The 22,500-nt window shown below is 43.1% G+C and overlaps 1 protein-coding gene across 5 annotated transcripts in view; it reads left to right on the forward strand.

The window, feature by feature from the left end:
• The window catches only part of spock1 (SPARC (osteonectin), cwcv and kazal like domains proteoglycan 1), a 196,357-nt gene that overhangs the window by 150,096 nt on the left and 23,761 nt on the right, over window positions 1-22,500 (forward strand). For all 5 annotated transcript variants that reach the window (XM_048231447.1, XM_048231445.1, XM_048231446.1 and 2 more), the window contains one exon: window positions 1,089-1,203. In XM_048231447.1, coding sequence (XP_048087404.1) covers window positions 1,089-1,203 — 115 coding nt within the window. The remainder of the gene's footprint in view (window positions 1-1,088; window positions 1,204-22,500) is intronic.

Consider the following 22,500-nt stretch of genomic DNA (forward strand, 5'->3'; position numbering starts at 1 on the left):
ACACCCCCAGCATATCATCGGTGTAGAACTTTGTTCACCATAAGTAAAGAAGATACATAGCTTGTCACTGTTAAAGCTGTATGATGAACTATATATGCAAAACTAGATGTACCACAAAACAGTACAAAATATGACTCAGTCTACCCTTATTACCCCTACACACACACTCACAAGCGAAAACACACACACAGAGAAGCACACATATACACAAAAGCAAACGCACACATGCATGCACCATTTACATACACAAAAGTTGCAAGAGCAGGGGATGGAGACAAATTGACAAGCGTGATTTATTTTTGCAGAGAAAATGTGCAGGACTGAGCGGTGGTCATATTTTGTACAGCGCTTGTGGTACATGTACTTTCAAATGTGGTCCTTATTGCTGCTATCGAGGAAATATTTTTTAGCTCCTCAAAAGGTGCAAGGGTTTTTTTTCTCGACAGCCCTAGAGTATATCTCTGTTCCATGAGATTGATGCATATAGCTGTAGCTCCATCTACAGTACATGCACATCAAAGAATCAAACAGATCATCATATTAAAGCATTAGCATATTCAAGTACACATACACACAGAGATGATCAAGTGTAGCCATGGAGCATCACAGATCTCTTGTGGAGAACTGTAAATGCTACTCACAGCGATTAAACACATATTTTCACCTCTCTCTTGTGTGTCAGCTTATAAACTATGAGCAATAAACCTCTCATACACTCTCTCTCTCCCTGTCCTTGATTCTCTCTCAAATGTTAGTCATCACATTTTCATACCACATTTGCAAGGTTGAGCCACTTATCCTTGTATTTTCCACTGTTTTATTGTTGTACACCCATAAAATGAGTGCCTTCCTCGGTCTTTGAAGAAATGGAAGAACCTGTAAAATACTTCATGCATAAATAACTAGCTGATAAATATTGTAAAATGCTGAATGTGTATTATGGAACACACTTTTAACGTTTTAAACACTAACAATACGATGCATTACATTTTTAACCCATTTCTTTATCAATTTCTTAAATTTCCTATAATCTATGTATGGATTTCTGTGGACTACAATAACCATGATGCTTATTTCCTTCTCTGTAGTGTAAACTGGACTTCCAGGCCTGTACCTCTGGCAAGAGCCTGCTGGTGAAATGTGAGGGTCCCTGTCCCTGTCTGCCTGGACAGGAACTGATCAAACACCACAGTGAAAAATCTGGTGAGTGACGTTTTCCTGTTTTCTGAAACAGAAGGCATCTTGGGTAATCTAAACAATGGATTTCCTCCTCCTGGATTCTAATGCTGCAGCACTGCAGTTTTGAGTCCATGTGACTCTTTCTCTCTCTCTCTCTCTCTCTCTCTCTCTCTCTCTCTGTGTGTGTGTGTGTGTGTTAGGGGAATTTGGGATGATGTGCAGGGTGGAGTGAGGACACTGTTGCTGAAACATTGGGAGGATGAGTCCTTTCTCCGCAAGCCAGCTGAAGCCTCAGGGCTTTTGCATTGTCATATTTGTGATGGAGTGGATGTGGTGACGCATAATGCCATTAGGGTTTTCACTGTGTGTGTGTGTGTGTGTGTGTGTGTGTATGTGTGTACACCTGTGTGTACATGTGTGTGTGTGTGTGTGTGTGTGTGTGTGTGTGTGTCTCCATGTAAGTCCTTGTGCATGTGGGAGTCCGACTTTTTCTCATGTCCCTTTGTATCTGCCAGAGACATGCCCGCAGGAAACTTACAATCTCATCTCTCTCTCTCTCTCTCTCTCTCTCTCTCTCTCTCTCTCTCTCTCTCTCTCTCTCTCTCTCTCTCTCTCTCCCAGTTTCACTCTCTCTCTCTTGCTCTCTTTCTAAACTACTTCCCCCCTCCCCTCCTGAGTCACCCCATAGAGTGGCAGTAATAATGATGGCTCTCATTTATTCTCATCCTAGCCTTTCCCCATTTTATTTATGGGACTAAGCCTTTGCAAATCAGACAGGGAAATCAAATGGTGCCTTTGTGTGTGTGTGTGTGTGTGTGTGTGTGTGTGTGTGTGTGTGTGTGTGTGTGTGTGTGTGTGTGTGTGTGTGTGGAGCATTTGCCTATGTGCATACACTCAGGAGACCTCTTCACATTGCTGATTAGGTGCCCCCAGGCTATGAAATGGCTCTTAATCACCACATCCTCTGACTTCATTTTGGGCTAGAAGAGTTGCCCAGGAGTCTATCACGTGGCTCTGTGACCAGCTATCTGTCTCATCCAAAGTACACTCATTTGTATTGCATTCTACTTCTCCATCCTCCCATCTGAAGTCTCTCCTCCTCTCTCCCTTCCTCTGATCACAACACAACATTTCACCCAGTATTCATTTCTAGTCATTGATTTCGCCATTTGCCCTTAGGTGCATGGTCTGTTTCCTTATATTCATTGTCTTGGATGTGAAGAGTCTTTAAGCATTGTCGACCGTTTTTCAGGATGGCCATGAGAGACAGTTATTACTAACCCTCTGGGCCTGGGGCACGAAGACAGCACAAATAGCGAGTTTGTCTGTCCGCAGAAAGCGAACACTATATCTTGCCGTATTGCGCGGAATTTACTAAGCTTCCGCTTCATCAAGTAAACAGCACTCATCACCGCCCGACAGGTGACAGATTCAATAGCCTAGTATAGCAGGTAGGGAAAGCTGATGATGTGAAAGTGAAAGAAAGACATTAGAAAGGCAAACAAAACTTAAGGTTGCTTTCGACATATAACAAAGTAGCCAAAAAGATTCTCTTATTGATGCATGTAATCACAATTTTTATTGCAGTACATCTGCTTTGCCATTTTTTAAAAAACAGATGTGTGCTGATTACAGACCTATGCCGGAATACCTAATCAGCTGCTGTTAATATTTCTTCTCCCTTTTTTTGTGTGATACTTTAATTTTTCCTCGACGTTTCTATACATGCTAATGCATGAGTAAGGAAAGTGCAGTTTGCCATTTTGCACTTGTGTGGCCTCCATCCATGCAGCCTGTTCAACATACAATGCCATGTTTTGCCATTCTTAGTACAGGCCCTCTCCCTACAGAAACCTGTTAAGGATTTTTGCATTAGCATTACTAGTGTGGACTGCCTTGTTTTAGTGTATGGTATATATTTATTTAACTTCTAACCACCAGGCTTTTTGTATTGTGTGTGTGTGTGTGTGGGTGTGTGTGTGTGTGTTTGCAGTTGGCTCAATTGAGCCTTTAGCAGAAAGATCAGTGGGCAAAGCTGATTGATTTCTAGTTGATTTGTGCCTCTGCGTCCTCAGTATTCTGTTCAGTTGCACACTCTCTAACCACTCAGCCAGTCTCTCTGTCTTTCTGCCTTTCTCCCTCCTGATTGGGCTGTCACAACTCTGGCCTAGCTTATGATGTGATTGCTGCAGTCATTTGAGGTTCTGTTTGTTCGTGAGTCTGTCTGTGTGTCTGTGTGTGTGTGTGTGTGTGTGTGTGTGTTGCTCTGTGTGTATGTGTGAGAAAAAAGGAGAGAAAAGACTACATGTGTGTATTTTATTTTGTGTATGTGTGTGTGTGAGTGTGTTTCTGTGTGTGTGAGTGTGTGTGTGTGTGTGTGTGTGTGTGTGTGTGTGTGTGTGTGTGTGTGTGTGTGTGTGTGTGTGTGTGTGTGTGTGTGTGTGTGTTGTGTGTGTGTGTGTGTGTGTGTGTGAGTGAGTGTGTTTCTGTGTGTGTGTGTGTGTGTGTATGTGTGTGTGTGAGTTTCTGTGTGTGTGAGTGTGTGTGTGTGTGTGTGAGTGAGTGTGTTTCTGTGTGTGTGTGTGTGTGTGTGTGTGTGTGTGTGTGTGTGAGAGAGAGAGTGAGTGTGTTTCTGTGTGTGTGTGTGTGTGGTGTTCTGAATCATTCCCAGCCCAAGAAGAATAATCTGTCCATCAGTAATGGTCTGACAGAGGTGGCGTGATGTCTTCATTTGAATAGAATCCTAAGGAGACGCAGACATCTCCTCAAGTCTCATAAGCCACAGACAAGATCTTTAATTGGAAAGGCTCTGCGTGCGTGAGTTGTATAAATCTGAATCCATCCAAAGACAATTACCACACACTCCTCACCCACGACTGCAGGATAAGCCAGGCACAATGTGTGTGTGTGTGTGTGTGTGTGTGTGTGTGTGTGTGTGTGTGTGTGTCGGAGGCTGACAGGCTCCTCTTATACTCTATTCCTGGCCTTTCACATTCTTCACTTCTTCTTCTTTCTCTCTCTCTCTCTCTTCCTCTCTTTGCTCACTCGCTCATCCTCGCCTCACCTTCACCCTCGTCAGCCTCTACTTCAACTGTCCGTCTTCCTCCTTAATTACTCTTTCTAGCCCTTTGCCCCTGTGTGTGTGTGTGTGTGTGTGTGTGTGTGTGTGTCTGGCTGCTTTTGTGATATCATTTAAGGTATTAAAGCAGACCTGCTCACTCCTTTTTGCCCTTTCTCTCTCTCTCTCTCTTTCTCTCTCTCTGCTCATGTGTTTTTTTATCTTTCTTTTCCTGAGTTTGTATCTATACCCCCCTCTCTCTTCCGTGCTACACGGGGTGTAATCTCACTGTGGCAGGGAGTCGTATTGTTTGTCAGGTAAATGGGATCACAGGAGATAGATGGAGGTATAAGGAGGGAGAAATACAATCTATGAAGAAAAACACAGCGGGGGGCAGCCGCCTCAGCTCTTTCTGTGGCCGTGGCTTTTCTGCTGTCTGCGCCACGGGGGAGAGAGATGTGGGAGGTTGTTAAGGAGATGCTTCTTTTGTTGGGTCAAGACTGACCATCCCTCTGGCCACACGCCTCTGGCTAGATGTGCTATTGCATGCACACGCACATACACACACACACACAAAACACACACACACACACACACACACACACACACAAACACACACACACACACACACACACACACACACAAACAACACACACACACACACTCACACTAGGGATGTCACGGTAACAAAAGTAATCAATACCAAGACCAGTGAAACTACATGATTCTCCATTCCCAAATTGATTGCACAGTAAAAAATCTTATGAACTCAGACTTGCAGACTAAAAATGAAAGACTCTTGACGCCTAAATACACAATGTCACAGTCATATGCACACTCTTACAGACTCAGAAAAAGACAGAAAATTACATAAACTTTTAAAAGAATGGTGTGTGTCTCTCTGTGTGTGTGTGTGTGAGAGAGAGAGCGAGAGAGAGTGTGTGTGTGCACGCTAATGTGTCTTTATGCATGTGTGGCTGCTCATGCATCGTAAATCCATCATGTCAGCAGACATCCGCTGGATAATTCTTAACAGCCAGCTTTAATCGTCATCCTTGTCAGGCAGGGTTACCGGTGCATGAATACAGTATGTGTCTCTGGGCTGCGGGATCACAGGTGACAGAGCCTGCTCGCAAAGCCAATTAGTTTTGTAAACAACTAATTACTACTACGGCAGACTTCTTTAAAATCAGATGTGTACTGCGTGCCTTTTTAACAATGAACCTCCACAGGAATCTGTGTGTGTGTGTGCGTGTGTGTGTGTGTGTGTGTGTGTGTGTGTGTGTGTGTGTGTGTGCGTGTGTGTGTGTGCGTGTGCGTGTGTGTGTGTGAGAGATAGATGTCCAAATCTAAGTCTGGTTAAAGTACTGTCCATGCAGTAATGACTAATTGTTCAGTGTGTGCTACCGGGGCCACTGTAGCGATGCCTTATGCAACAGTAGCAAAGCTCAGGCCAGTGAAGTGCTGTATCTAAGCCATAGGAAAAGGAAAGTGCTGAGTGGATTCAAGTGTTTTGACGGGCAGGGGCGGAGCCAGAGGGGTGGCTTTGGGTGGCACAGGCCATCCTTGAAATTCGATTGGCCACCCCAGGTGCCACCCCGAAATCCTAGTCTACGATTGGCCATTATGACGGTCTAAGGCGGGACCTTTCTTGACGCATTTGCAGCGCTAGTTTGAAGTGTCAGACAGATTTCGGAAAGTGGCAAACACGCTTGCCATTATACATGACTTATTGTTTTTAGCATGTGAGTTTAGGCCTTTAGGCTACTGCTTGTGCTAACACGCAAAGATATCTATTTACCTATCGCATCCGCCAGTGCCTATTTATCTAATCACACACACAAGTTGCGTTTGTTGAATCACGTCATCCTAGACCAATTTTCACACCTGCTTATTGTACCTAGCCTGCCCAGCCAACATTTACTAGGTCATTAAGTGTTAACTGTGGGCCTACTTTTGTAAAAGCGTTTAATGATAATACTGTCCTAATCAAGGTTTGAAAATCGGAGGTTCACAGGCCACTGTGGCCTTGGTGCTCCCTTCTTTCAATATTCTGCTTTGCATCCGACTAATAGCGATTTTCATTTAACCTATGGCCTGTCAAAATAATCTTAGCATTCACAGTGCAAATTAATTTAGTCTTTTACGCAGTGGAGAAAGTCACAGCGCACGGCAAGAAAGAGCGTCCAAATTCACCCATTCTTCTCTGTTGAACTACTCGCGAAGTAGCCTACTCATGACACAGACATTACATGTATCACATCACACGAAAGAGCTTTTTCGGTAACACTTTATTTGAAGGGGTCTACATAAGGGTGACATGTAACCGTCATAAGAATGACTTGACACATGTCATGTACATTAATGACACAGTATTGATGTATATGACTGTCGTCATAATGTGTCATTCGGTTTTTGGAATGTCAAGTTGACATTGTTTGGGTGTCATCATCATGACAACTTGACATTAGCCAAGATGACATTATTTGATGGGTCTTCGTCATGACAACTTGACATTAGCCAAGAAAATATAACCCGTTTACAATATTGTCATGACGACTTGACATAGCCAAGAAAGAAATGCAAGGTGTTTGGCATGATATTTGTTTGATAGGTTTGTAAAGTGAAGGGCCTGAACAATTGACTGTCATGACACCATTATAATTGTGTCATGAATACTTTCCTTGACCTCAACTACAGTGGTACAGTTTTGACTTGTCATTAAGCTGTCACAAGGAACTATTACACATCAAAATAGTTTCCTGACAGTGTCATTGTCATTAAGCTGTCACAAGGAACTATTACACATCAAAATAGTTTCCTGACAGTGTCATGAATTGTCATGACAACTTGACATAATTGTTTAATTATTACATGAACAAGTTCATATAACTGTGTTTGGCCTGACTTATCTTCTAGGTTTGTGAAGTGATGGGCCTGAACAATTGGCTGTCATGACGCCATTATAAATTGGTCATGAATACTTTTCTTGACCTCAACTACAGTGGTACAGTTTTGACTTGTCATTAAGCTGTCACAAAGAACTATTACACATCAAAATAGTTTCCTGACAGTGTCATGAATTGTCATGACAACTTGACATAATTGTTTAATTATTACATGAACAAGTTCATATAACTGTGTTTGGCCTGACTTATCTTCTAGGTTTGTGAAGTGATGGGCCTGAACAATTGGCTGTCATGACGCCATTATAAATTGGTCATGAATACTTTTCTTGACCTCAACTACAGTGGTACAGTTTTGACTTGTCATTAAGCTGTCACAAAGAACTATTACACACCAAAATAGTTTCCTGACAGTGTCATGAATACGTACCTTTGACCTAAAGTACAGTGAACCATCTGAGATGTTTCCTGAACATGTCATTAAGTGCCATTACACTATCATGTAGGTCATATTTCTGTACATTTTACATGTCTGGAACATTGAGTCTAATTTCAACTATAATGACAACAAATACCATACTCAGTCATGACTTAAGAGTTTATTTCAGCAATTCATTTTGCAAAACCATAATACATGGACATGTTACCATGCCAGCTAACCTAACTGTGCATGGGGAACATGCATTGAACTATTCATATACTAGTCTTTAAGCACCATTTCATTGCCATCATTTCTGCAGCTTTTTCAAATCATGCACGAAGTCTACCCAACACACCATTACGATGACCAGTTCCTAACCAGTAGTACCATTCAATCATTTTAAGGTGTGTTTTGAGGGACTGAGGGGTTCGATTCCCCCTGAGACGTCATATTTGTCTGTGTAAGGGGCACTTATTTTAATGTAGAGTGAAGCGCTGCCTTGCTAAGGAACTTTTCACAAGAGGAGTAGACAAATGAAAGTACCAAAATAGTTTACCCAGAACATATAGCCGGCATTTATTAAACATCAAATATCAAACAGTATGACCTTGTTTCTCTTTTCTGTCCTTTTAGTTGTGAAAATCAGTATTTCTCTTAGTTTTCAACCTTTTCACACAAGTTGAGAAAAATATAAAGTAAAATGACCTCAGAGCTTTGATAAAATAACCCCAAAATAATAAACCAAAGTCCATCTACCCGGTAGTATGCTTTTTTTTTTAAGTGGTGAGATCTCGCTTATCTGTAGGCTACACGATGAAATGAAGAAATATTGAGTAGAAGCAGTTCATGTTGCAGACAAGATGATCATTCGTGCCCTCTGCTCTTCTGCCTCCCGTGTCCAATGGCAAATTTGTCCAATGGAACACTCTGCATAGCAGGGCAACAATTCAATTCAATTACTCTCTCGATACATTTTAGCAGATCTGGAAATATAACTCATATTCATGAACTGTAGTAGCTTATTCTTATTTTTAATCTATACATTCACTACAAAGCCTACGTGAAACTTCAGCACTAGCATATCACGTTGTAACATGGCTTCAACATAGCATGAATTAGCACTTCAAATCATTAAACTCATGTTCAACTCCGATTGGTTTTTAGCTTATGCAGTACCATCAATACATTTCCACACAATGCATTAAACAACTGAGTTATATGGAAGCATATGGGTAGCTTTATTCAAATGAGAATGCAATCTGCAATATGCAATTCAAAAAGACATTACATTATGCAATTGCAAATTCATTATGCAATTTAATATTGCAATTTGCAATAATTTCCAACAAATTGTATTTTAATCTGCAAAGTGACAACGAAATCCTAAAATCAATTCCAATAATTTTGGTTAAAAAATAGAATAAACATGGATTGAATTGGATTCCATTTTGCCATGGTACTTCAGTCTCAAAATTCAAATGGCAATTAATTTTGCATTTCAATTTTCAATATTCAGTTTCATCATTTAACTGTCAATTCGTTTTGCAATTTAATATTTAAAGTGCAATGCAGGATTGCATTTTAAAAACATATTTGGCAAAACTGTCAATGCCAGCCTGAAAACATTTTCGATTATTTTGGGCAAAACATTTTGCCATCGTTTTGAGGCATTGGCAATTGCATAATGTAATGTCTTTTGAATTGCATATTGCAGATTGCATTCTCATTTGAATAAAGCTACCCATATGCTTCCATAGAGTTACTGCAAAATAAAACTTTTACGTGCTTAACTAATTAAACACATCTATCACGCCATGTCTGCTACTAACATAAATGACGAACACGTGTAAAACACTCACCGGAGAAAACTCATTCAAGTAAGTAAACTCCTTGTCGTAATTTCGACCCTTTGCTGTTATTCCTTCCTTAGAAGTAGGTTTGGTGGGAAAACCCCTTTTAACTAGCTCTTCAATGTTATTTTTAACTTTTCTTCTCAGTGTGGAAAATCTAAATATGGCTTCAGCTCACTATCGTTCTGCTGTCCTTCTGCTGTTTGCGATTTCTGTCTTCTTCTCTAAGAATCAGTGTAGCAGTTTCCCCTCTATGCAGCGCCACCACTGCCACCTACTGGACAAGTACGGTGTGCAGGGAAAACATAACTAAAAGTAGGAAATTAGATATTAAACTAGAATAATGTAATCCTATCAGTAGGCTATTTTCGAGTGGGTTACATCTGCAATGCACCTTCACTATGTTGAGTAGCCTATATCTAATTTATAATGGTGTCATGACAGCCAATTGTTCAGGTTCATCACTTCACAAACCTAGAAGATAAATCAGGCCAAACACAGTTATATGTCAATTTTGCATGTCTTTCTTGGCTAATGTCACGTTGTCATGACAACGGTTTACATTTTCTTGGCTAATGTCAAGTTGTCATGACAGATACACCCTCAAATAATGTCATCTTGCCTAATGTCAAGTTGTTATAATGATGACACCCAAACAATGTCAACTTGACATTCCAAAAACCGAATGACACTTAATGACAACAGTCATAAACATCAATACTATGTCATTTATGTGCATGACATGTGTCATGACATTCTTATGACGGTTACATGTCACCCTTGTGTAGACCCCTTCAAATAAAGTGTTACCGCTTTTTCTTAGCTTTTAAACGATGTTAGCCACTAGTTGCTGTGATAAACGGTTCGCGAGAAAAGTAACATTAATTTAATGAAATTATTATACAGTTCTGCGCCCATCTCCCTACCCATTCATCTCGGTGGAATGCTTTGTGAACTCTTCCCATATACAAACAATACATACAAACCATATAAACAAACCTTACTGAACACAAAGGTGTAAAGCATCCCCCTGTACTGATAGCAATTCCAGAGTAATCCGGTTTTGAATTTGCAGCAAATTTCTACATGCATGCCTCCAACTTTGGGCTTTAAATTTCAAAGCAGGCCAAATAAAACATAAACGTTAAATACAGCCTACGTAGATATCAGTAAAATCAGATGATTTACAGTTCTATGTAATATGTCATGTTTCATGTTTTTGTCATGTTTCATACAGTGATGCAGGTCTACTGCTGTGAATAGACTAAATACAACTTTGATCATTTTCTACTGTATAGTTAACTTTGGCCTTGGTGCCCTGACGCGTGGCCTTTGTGCCCCCTGCCAAACATGCCCAACTGAAGGCCAAGTGGCCTTGCCCCTAAAATTATGAAATTCCAAGCCTGGTCCTAATGTAATGTTAAGACAACTTTTCATTTATGGGTCTTCAAGCTCACTCATAAACATTCGTCGCATCTAGGCTAGCTACAGGTAGCGATATGAATTCTGGTGACCATTCAACCAGTCAAGGATTTGTTGTGAAATATTTACATTTTGGGAAGTTTACGTAGCTTAGGCTAAACTGTATGTTTATTTCGTCCCCCATGCCTATTCGTCCCGGCCAGGAGGGATAAATGAAACATTGTGCACGTTCCACTTTTGCTTAAAGAATTCCTAAACGGTTTTGTTCAGAGCTGAAAGTGCAACTGTATTTGACAAAAGACAGATGTAAGTTATAGCTAGTGACAAAATATTACCTTTCGGTGTGGTCTCTTTGTAAATTACGTGTAATTAAAACGTGTTTTGATCGTCCCAGTTGTCCCCTATAGGCTAGTGCATGGTGTCCTATATCCAAGGGGAATATTCTCACCCCTATGTATTGCCACTCTGTTTCGAGGGACAAGGGGTAGGCTAGGGGAAGGAGAAGCATAACAAATGGGATTGAGCCTTAGGGTCTGTAGCATTATGAATGCAACGTTATGATTAGATTAAGGTTAGTCTTTAATTGGTGTTTCATTCCTGTTTCGTAAAAAAGTATTTTAAGCATTTAGTTGAGAGGTGTTTGTTGATTTTGGATTACTTTGTTATAGCTCTTTGCCAGCTCAGACAAAAAAAGCAGGTCAAATTATTTTAACAGCTACAAAAATAGATGGCCATAGATAGCCATATAATATAATAAAATATATTTTAATGTCCCATGATGGAATTTATTTTAGCTCAGCATAACCCATTGATAGACAACTTAGATTTAATATGTTTGTTTATTTGTATTTGCATCCATTTTATTCAAATACAAATACATTTTACAGTATGTGAGAGTATGGTCTTTCAATTGATGAGTATGGTGTTTGGTGCATGGTTTTCCTAATGTATTTGTGCTAATTTAACATCTTGAGTCTGTTTCTATTTATCTGGATGTTTTGCCTCATGCCACCCTTGATTTTAATCAGTGCCTCACTAGGGCCACCCTTGTTAAAAATGTCTAGAATCGCCACTGTTGACGGGCTCTCTGTGAGGTACTTGTCTGTGTGTGTGTGTGTGTGTGTGTGAGAGAGAGAGAGAGAGAGAGAGAGAGAGAGAGAGAGAGTTTGCTTGTGTGTGTGTGAAAGAGAGTGTTATACTTCACCCCTGTATGAATAGATTCAGTTTCCTCTTTGTTTGCAGCGTTGTGTGTGTGTTGTTTGTGAGACAGAGGCAGCTTTTTGAAGGTGGAAGATTAAGGGTTATGGTTTGAAACATTCTCCTCCTCTTCCTCCTCTTTGTCCTCAACTGTTCAGCGGAGGACCATGAACCTCTCATCCCCATTAACCAATGCGCCTCTGGACAGCTCCCGCAGTCCCCTCCAGAGCCCCATGGCTGCTGGAAAGGGTTTTTTGAAGAGTGTGTGTATGCAGGAGACAAAGTTGATTTTTTTATGAGTGTGTGTGTGTTTGTTTGTGGCAGCACGTGTTTGCAGTGTGAGTCAGTGTGTGCACGTGTGTGTGGGGATGAGCTCTTGTGCCAATTAGTGCGTTTCAGTGGGTTTAGCAGTGAGTACAGGAGAGGACACAGGAAATGAGTCACATCAAAAGATAAACTTAGGCCTAATCACACTCATACTGTCTTTGTCTTTTATGTCTTTATTTTTTTATTCTGTATGCGTGTGTGTGTGTGTGTGTGTGTGTGTCTGTGTTTATTTACCCTCCTTCACGCAGAATTAGTCACAGACAAAAGGAAGAACTTTCATATTTAAAGAGACTTTCATATTTTAAGAGAACTGCTCCAACATGCATTATTGACCTAAAGCAGGAAGTCATGTCAGGGCTGATGCTGTGACAGGACTGAAGTCTCTGTGTCGAGGTTGACCTCCGTGGGGAGTCAGTTGAGGGTAGGGAGATGAGACCCCTGGGGGCCAGTGAGTCAGGCCTCTCCAGGAGGTTCTGATCCGAGCCTGGAACTACCAAGCCTTCACTCACAATGAGAGAACCAGAGAAATGATGCACACACTCTTTTGTTCTCTGTCTTACCACCCACCACACACACACACACACACACACACACACACACACACACACACACATTCTCTCTCTCACTCTATCTCTGTCTCTCTCTCACACACAAACACACACACACACATTCTCTCTCTCTCACTCTATCTCTGTCTCTCTCTCACACACAAACACACACACACATTCTCTCTCTCTCACTCTATCTCTATCTCTATCTGTCTCTCTCTCTCTCTTTCACACACACACACACACACACACACACACACACACACACACACTCCATTTCCTTAGGACTTGCCTTGTGTGATGTTGGGATCATTACAAGACAGTGTGATAAAGAGAAGCCTTGGAGCAGCTGCTTTAGTCCGAATGGACTTGAACAGGGAAAGAGCTCCTAAAGCAGGAGCAGGGTTAATGAATTCAATCCTAATGATTTCCTTAATCTGCTGTAGGCTGACTGTTGCTGGAGTGTTTGAAAGTCATAATGTAACCTGCCCCCTGCCCACACTGTAACCGCTGCTGGAATTAATTAATCAGAATGTATGTTTTCATAGAACTTCCAATTAAGGGGTCCTGTGTGTGTGTGTGAGTGTGTGTGTGTGTGTGTGTGTGTGTGTGTGTGTGGAAGAGTGAGAGGGAGAGAGAGAGAGAGTAAAAGTGCATATGCATGCATGTCTCTTTTAAAAGGCCACTTACCCTTTCGCTGCCTCTCTCTGAGTCAGAGTTTCCCTTTCACACCTCTCTGTTTCCCCTCCCTCTAGTCTGCACATCCTTTCATTATGACTTGAAGAGAAAATGTCAGACTTTATGAGGATGCCGGAAGCTTCCGCAGCTACACTCTGAGCCTCTGAAGATGTGTGTGTATATCCTGAGGGCAAGAGGTATCACGCACGTGTGTGTGTGTGTGTGTGTGTGTGTGAGAGAGAGAGAGAGAGAGAGAGAGAGAGTAGTTGACAGAGAGAAGGAAAGGATGATGCCATGATAGTGTAGTCAGGTCATGAGGCAGAGAAAGAGAGAGCTGGAGGAGATATCAATCCCATAATCCATTACACAGAAAATGAGGTCACTGTCGATGCTGACCTTTGAACTTTCTAACCTATCCATGAAAATCCCTGCACTCACTGCTTCATTACACCTGACCAGTCACCCGTAACAGGGTTCTAAAGCTCAACTGTGCAGGTCTGTTCTCCTAAATGTTCTTGTTAGCCATAGCCCCCCTTGAGACCCTGTGACACTCACATCTGAACAGAGAGATGAGATGTTAGCCTCGATGTAGTGTCAGGTCTTTGAACAACAGTAATGTCTCTGAACCTCATGATACTGACGTGGGATCAGTGAGCTGTCACAGCGGCAGCGATTGAAAGTGGAGAAGCGGATGATGAATGTGGTGTTGTTGCCTCGCCAGCGCTAGTCTGGTCAGAGGTTTATTGAAGGAGGCGGAGGATGGACGCTCAGACAGCTCTCCCCACCCGGAACTGAGCCTGATCCACGAGTGTGTTTGCCAACAGCGGATACTGATCCCTTCTGCCTGTCAATCACACCGCCAGAGCCAGTGCTGGAGGCTCCTACTTTTCCCTGCCTGCGTAATCCTGTCTTCAGAGCGGAGGCAAGTAGATTATCTCCCGCCTCCCTAACACTCATGAGTCCCCCCCCCCACAGAGGAATGTTCTAGAAGAGTTTGCTGTTGACTTAAGCGCTGTTGCCCTTTTGGTGAACAGCAGAGTCTCCTCCAGAAGCCTGCCCTCAGCTCTCCACTGACGTAACATTTGTCATTCAAACCCGATCTATACTTCTGTACATATTTCACCCTCGGTGCCCACGCTGCACACCCACCTGCTGGCAGAGAGCTGAGGAAATGTCTAGAAATCCTTCCATCGGCCACCCACTGGCCCCCTGCTGATTTTCCATAGTATGCTGTGGAATAATTCTATCCTCCCTCCTTTCGCCTGATGAATTATATATATTTCTGTGGAGGTACAGTATCTGGAAGAACTCCCATAGCTAGAGGGAAGGACTTTTGAACTGGAACATAGCTACTATAACAGTGTCATTAGCTATCAGCTATTACCCAGCATGCCAAAGCTGCATGAGAAACGCATTAAGAAATCCCATGCATGCGGTTGTTGCAACTGTTGTATAGGGTAGGGTATCTTTGGGTGTTATTGGACACCAGTTCTAAATCGATACCTTAAAGGGGCTTGCACACTCCACCAACAAACACCAAAACACTCCAACAAACACAAACAGCTGAGTCAGTTTGCTCACACTCCTCAGTCTGTGGTTGTTGGCATTTGTTGGATGGAATTGTTTCAGCTGATGTTCTAAAATCAATCTTTTCAATAACTCAGTCAGAATTGGGTTCCATTATTCAGAATCAATAGCCAACCCACCAGCCAACTAGAAAAGAGTATTTTTTTTTATCTCCGGATGATAAGCATCAATAACGGGCTGTTCTGATGAATTATTCTGAAACATCAGCAGGTGCACTGCCCATTTATGCCAGAAATACTCAGCCATACACTACCGCTCAAAACTTTTAGAACACCCCAATTTTTCCAGTTTTTTATTGAAATTCAAGCAGTTCAAGTCCAATGAATAGCTTGAATTGGCACAAAGGTAAGTGCTGAACTGCCAAAGGTTAAAAAAGGTAAGGTTACCCAAAACTGAAAAATAATGTACATTTCAGAAGTATGAGTGTTTCCTTCACCATCAAAAAGTACTCAAAAACGGGGGGGAAACTCTTACAGAAAGAGTTCTGGCAGACCCAAAGCCACAACAAAATTAGAAAACAAGTTTCTGAGAGTCAACAGCTTGCTTGATAGGCGGCAGGACATCAGCTTCAAGGACAACTTAATAGTGCTCATAGTAAGCAAGTCTTAGTTTCAACTGTGAAGTTCCGAAGTTGCAGGTTTGACAGGTCGAGTTGCAGCAAGAAAGCCATTGCGTCAGGTGTCAGAATAAGAAAAAGAGGCTAGCCTGGGCTATGAAACCCCACCAGTGGACTACTGAAGACTGATGAATTGAAATCCCCATCACGCAGGATTTTTGTACGCCGTAGAGTAGGCGAAAGGATGGTTCCTCAGTGTGTGACATCAACTGTCAAACATGGAGGAGGAACATGATGGCCTGGGGCTGTTTTGCTGGATCCAGGGTCAGTGACTTTTACAGAGTGATAGGCACCCTGAATCAAAACAGCTACCACAGCATTCTGCAGTGCCATGCAGTACCCTCTGGTATGCACCTAGTTAGTCACGGGTTCATCCTACAGCAAGATAATGACCCAAAACATAAAAAAACAAGATGGTAAGCTTGAAAACATGGAGTGGCCAGCACAATCTCCAGAAGTAAACCGCATCGAAAAATAAAACTTTTGACCGGTAGCGTAAATATACCATTTATTTCACTCGTGATAAGCCTTGTAACACATAAGAAACACCTAATGGACATGTAAAAAGAGGTTGAATAGTTTCACAGAGTGGGTCTTTAACATCTTTTTCTATGTATACATGGAATGACTTAATTTGTTGCAGTGATAGGAAAGCACACATCTGAGTCCTCAGTGCCATTCATTCTGCCTTTACTCAGATTGTACATTCTAGCATACATTCTGAAGAGTCTGAAGTGTGTTCCTGAAAATATTAGCCAAAGCAGTCACCCTTTTCGTCACATACTTGACAGTTAAACACATGTTCAAAGTGTTTTGAATACACAGGGACTGAATTATGTTGTTGCTCTAATTCACATGGCACTAGCACAAATGATCTCTCTCTCTCTCTCTCTATCTCTCTGCTGTGTGAACAATGACAAGTGTGAATAGCCATGGCAACAGCCTTGGCTAGTTGCTAGTTGGTCTCTGCGCTCTTGAGGAGTGCAGACGTCCGCTCCTGATGAAGTGATGGATGACCTTGGCTCACATTTCCAGTCAGAGCCGGCGTGGGAAGATTTAACGTGTGCCGTAACAACACCTGTCAGTGTCGGTGACTGTCCGTCAGCAGAGAGCTGATCAGACCAATCTGTCAGTGGACGGATGCTGGTGTGGGTGTATGTCTCTCTCTCTCTCTTTCTCTCTCTCCTCTGTCTCTCTCCCTCTCTCTCTCTCATCCTTTTTCTCATTCTCTTCTCTCTATCTCTTTCACACTCTAATTCTCACTCTTCCTCTCTTTTTTTTCTCTCTCATTCCTTCTCTCTTTCATTCCCTCTGGCTTTGGGTTTCTCTGTATCCTGATCTCTCTGTCCTTGCAAGCAATCTGCTTCTATGTGGGCTTTTGGACCGCAGTGGTCCCAGTTTTTGGATGAATGCAATCTGAAGATTAAATGAAGGGAGTTGTGTGTGTGTGTGTGTGTGCCTATGTGTGTGTGTGTGCGTGTGTGCATGTGTGTGTGTGTTTGAGCATGTGCAAATGCACTCACACACTCATGGGCAGCACCCATTTTGTCATGGCGTCGTATGTAAATATGTGTCAGTGTAACATGGCAGCACCATCTGGGATGAAGCCTAGAGGCAGGCCCCTCTCTGTGGGGCTTTAACCCCTCCACACAGCCCTTATCTCGGGGCTAACCGGCGACCCCCACACCTGTGCACGGCACCTGCTCTCGCTCCGCGTCGGCAGCGACTGGTAAATACGGTGCGATCGTCAAGGAAACCGATGCTTTGGCCCCTTTGGCCATGCAGAGCGTCGGCGAATCAGGGGGTAGGGGGCGGGGGTTGGTGTCACTGTTTCTCGAATCAATATAAACAAATGCCAGGAAGCGAAGTCGAACGGAGAGCTTTAAAGAGCTTTATGGATTATACAAGGGCTGGCATTTGTGCGTCTGAATAAAAATGACCCTGAGGTCAACTTCATCTGTGCCCACACTCTGAGAGCTGTGCCGCTGAATACATTGGGAGAGCAAGTGCGTCGGCATCCTGTGGGTGGAGGGGGTGGATGGACGCTGTTAGCCTTGGCTGGGTGTGTGTTTCATTTCATCATATGGCATGAGGGGATGGATTGCAACGGAGATGATTGTCACTAATTAAACAATTCGTGCATCCAATTAATTACCGGCAGCTCCGTCTGTCTCTCCAGCTCTGTGCCCATAATAGTCTTCAGACTTTGATATAAACAAACACACACACACACCACACACATATGCACACTAACCCACACACACATGCACACTAACACACACACATGTGCTCTCAATGCACACACACACACACACACACACACACACACACAGACACAGACACACACACACACTACCCTAGGCTCATCTCATTGCATAATTATCCTTGTCCTCTTCCAGTTTTGAGCACCAGGAAGGGAACAGCGTCCAGCTTTAGTCCTCCTCCTCCCCACACACACACACACACACACACACAGAGACTCTCCCTCTCCTCCCGCTCATTCTTCCTCAGCCTAAATCCTTCTGACAGTCCTTAATTTGTCCGCCCGGCTCCCGCTGCATGAACACAATGGACCAGGTCCGTTTGAGCCTTTTGTTCCCACTTTGCTTTTGTCCGTAATTAAATTAGACCGTGCCCAGGTCATTTAGTGTACATATCAGAGGGGGTTTATGCTGTTTGACTGCCTATTGACTGCATGTCTCCCACGCCCACACTATTGCAGCCTGTGTGGGAAGCTATGCTCTGTATATTGACTGTATGTGAATAGGTGTCAAATGTGTTGAGATTCAGAGGAAATAGCTCTTGGAAACTAAAAAATGGCAGCAGTGTGTTAGTGTCGATTAGACCACATTGTATTCTTTACAGTCCTTTGTGACTGTCAGTCCAGCCGTAGTATTTCAGTGTGCTGATATGGAATCTAATAATTAATATGGCAGACTGAGGAGTTGGGTGCCATTGTAACCTGTAATAGGTGCAAATTCGTGGGTTTGGGCAGGTTGACAAAAAACAGGGGCAAAGTCAAAGGATGGCAGAATTGCATAGACGTTCCTGACACCACTTTGCCATTCACCATTATTGTTAGGAGAAAAGTGATGCCTGTGTCTGTGCATCGCTGTGTCAATGACAGCTGTGACCCGCGGCCCCATGCCAGAGAGTGCGACATGAATGGGTGACCATAGCAATTTACTGGACCCCCATTTTTCTTCATCATCGGCATCAGCACCATTGTCAATCAACAGCGGAACACTGCAAACTATCCCAGCATGTCAGCAACTCCCTTGTGTAAATGGAAGCTTTTTGTCCTTGGAAGCGTGCCGTAGATTCCCATCAATCAGGCCAGTGTGTGGCTGTGAGATGCTCTTGCCAAGTTGCCTGATGTGCCTCCATTTCTAAACACACAAAAGCTAGAAAAATGACCTGGCTAGCAAAGAGTGGGGATAGCCGTCAATCCAGCTGCTTCTTTTGTTATGGCTCCTGTCATGAATCTGACAGATCTAGGTGTTGGACATTGCGTGAGTCAGTGGACTCCTAGGTTGTCTTGTGTTTTCTCAGTGTACTGACTGTAGTATCGGATTGGCCTGAGCGTATTGCTACTGTTGCTGTAATTATCAGGAGATGAAAATGATCCTCACTGGTGACTCAGAGGCATGTAGCCTCAAGGCTAATCTCACGCCAGCCTACTTCATTTTTCTCAAGGGTTTCATCATGTTACAGACAGCATGTGTTTCAAGACTGCAACTAAGTCCATATTTATGCAGAAAGAAAAATATGTTGATTTTTTCTGAGGGCTGAATATGTTTAAGGCCTCGTTCATTAAATCGCTCTGACCGTGGGGTTCATTTGATATCTGAAAACTGTGGATGGGAGGATATGATCCGCTATCATCTCTGTAATTCGATAAAAGCCATAAAAGGGAGCAATTCAACATCAACTTGGCGGCTTTGGTTTGGCATCCATATGAACGCAATTCCATAATTTGTCACGCCGCTGTCACAAACACTTTCCCCAGATCTGTGTGAAAGCATGCCTCAGAGACATCGTTGGACCAGACAGCGGTGACGGACGACCAGAACATAACATCGAGGAATTTGCTGCAGGACAGTGATATTTTTTTTATCTCGTTCATGAGCAGGAAACCAAAAATTGCAGTGCCCGCAGTCTCCGGCAGCGTTCCAAAGTTCTGGACCTTGAACAGCCCAAGGCAGTAGATAGGAGTCTGAATATGAATCAGCCATCTTTCTGTATGTGTGCCACTGTAAGTTTTCTTTGAGGAGCTATTTTATAGCTCACTACTCCTGCTAGGTGGTGAAAAAAGCAAATGCTCCACACAATAGTGCAGAAGTGATGGATATCTTGGAAGCAGAAAGCGGGATTGTTCTTCAGCTCCGGCGTGTAGCGCGGATCATGTGACTGGGGCCCATTTTGATGAGAGCATAGTGGAGATGAATCAGGTCAGGAGGATCCAGGGAAAGCCTCTCATCAGTTACGGGTCCTCTGCTGAGTCGGCTCCCTCTCATTCTTTCATTCCATTCATACTTGGATCTCTCTGTCTCTTCTCTTTGCTCTGTCCTAATCTTTGTTTTATTGCCCCCCATTTTTTCATCCATCATTTTCCCCCTATTTTTTTTATCAAGGGTCAAGGTTCAATCACTGTTCCTGTTTACCAAAATGTTTTTGCTATGTAATATCTGCCAAGGAGGTTGTGCCTTGAGTTTCAGTGTGGTTTGTTTGTTTGCCTGTAAGGAAGATGATGCAGAAAGCTCTTGCCTGGTCTCATTCATGCCATTGCGCATACAGTATTTGGCTTTGGTCTTGTAGTTGATACATTTGCCATGTTGCCAGTATGTGTGGTTCTATTGTGCACGTTACTGCATGCAACCGTCATGGCTATTGAGGATCGGAAATAGACAATAAGCTAGGATATGAAAAAGGAAACTATCTTTCAGAAAACCAGGCAAAATCATGCACAATAGTGAGTTTGTGAACCTGCGTGAAGGACTCGGGAGACAATAGAATTCTGTGGGCTCACACAGTCAAAAGCCAGCAGCTTTACAGAGCACCGTGAACAAGACACCCACAGATCCAGCTACGGAGGAAACCCGGCCCAAAAAATCCTCCTGAACAATAGTACCAAATACAGACATCCACCCCACCCAATCCAGGTCCAATGACTTAGCAAAGGGCGTCAAACCAGACTAGTGAGCAACAGGGCTTACGGTTCCTGGTGAGATAACTCAGCTCCTGACGAGAGCAGATACGCTGCAGGTGTGCAGGGAGCAACATATGCCAGAACCAGGAAGAGCTGGAGAGGAGACACCAGGCGCATGGCAACACACAGGGCAAAGAATACACCTTTTGCACACCTGAGAACTGAAACGTGTTCTTTTTTTTCTTTCTTCAAATCGAATCATCGCACTGCGAATGAAACAGATAGTGTGCAGCAATTTCTTAGCTCAACACAAAGGGCAAAGCATGACAATGAAAACCCGAAAACAGAATCAACATCTGGAGGGAGGTCTAGACAACAGCTATCTACCTGCAAAATTGCTGTTATATAATTTCAAGAAGTTAAATGTGTGTCATGGAGAAGTTTTCATAGCCTTTCATAGCTTTTCGTTTCTTTTATGCTTTGAGAGATTATGCATTTGACAGTCCACACTGATTTCTAAAGAACGGAAAGCCTCTGCTGTCTTCTCTGAAAATCTGATGTCTGTTTGTTCCGTCTGCTGAGCGCAGGGTCAGGAACTACATTACACAAACTGATCCTGTCTCAGCCATGCAGACAGACTCCAGACGAAAGTACACAAAGTACACAAACAGTATCTTAGGGGGAAAAAAACACACTTTGCAGTCTTGCGCTTTATCTTGAGTTGTTTCATACTTTGTCTCTTTCTTTCTCTCTCTCTCTCTCTCTCTCTCTCACACACACACACACACACACACACACACACACACACACACACACACACACACACACACACACACACACACACACAGACAGAGACTGATATGCATACCACACTCATACAAGCCTTTTATTCATCTTACACGTTTCACATTGGCACCTTATCTCCCTCCTTCACAGCATCTCTCTCCTCTCTTCATCCTCTCTTCAAAAAGCCTCTGTGTTGATTGCTTTAAAAAAAAAAAAAAAAAAAAAAAACTCATTTGAATGAGTCAAGGTGAGCACCAGATGCTCGTCCCTCCTATTTTAGGAGTCCCATAAAAACCTCTCATAAAAAGAGAAGGAATTTGTGATGGGGGGGGGGGGGGGTCTTAATAAGTCATGAATGCAGGTGGCTTAAAGAGCTCAGCCACTACAGGTGACGGTGAGTCATTGGTGCTCAGCTGGCATTCTTTCCTTGTGTAATCTGTTGCCAGTTGGGTGGCAGCTTTAAGACAGGGAGCAGAGGAGAGGAGTGGGGAGAAGAGGAGATGAGGGATGGGAGGGGAGAGGTGAGGAGAAGAGAGAAGAGGGGAGGAGAGGTGAGGAGGAGAGAAGAGGGGAGGAGAAGAGAGGAGAGGTGAGGTGAGGAGAAGAGAGGAGAGGTGAGGAGAAGAGAGAAAAGGGGAGGAGAGGTGAGGAGGAGAGAAGAGGGGAGGAGAAGAGAGGAGAGGTGAGGTGAGGAGAAGAGAGGTGAGGTGAGGAGAAGAGAGGAGAGGTGAGGAGGAGAGAAGAGGGGAGGAGAAGAGAGGAGAGGTGAGGTGAGG

This window comes from Alosa alosa, chromosome 21 (assembly GCF_017589495.1).
Source record: "Alosa alosa isolate M-15738 ecotype Scorff River chromosome 21, AALO_Geno_1.1, whole genome shotgun sequence".
NCBI classification, from domain to species: Eukaryota; Metazoa; Chordata; class Actinopteri; order Clupeiformes; family Clupeidae; genus Alosa; species Alosa alosa.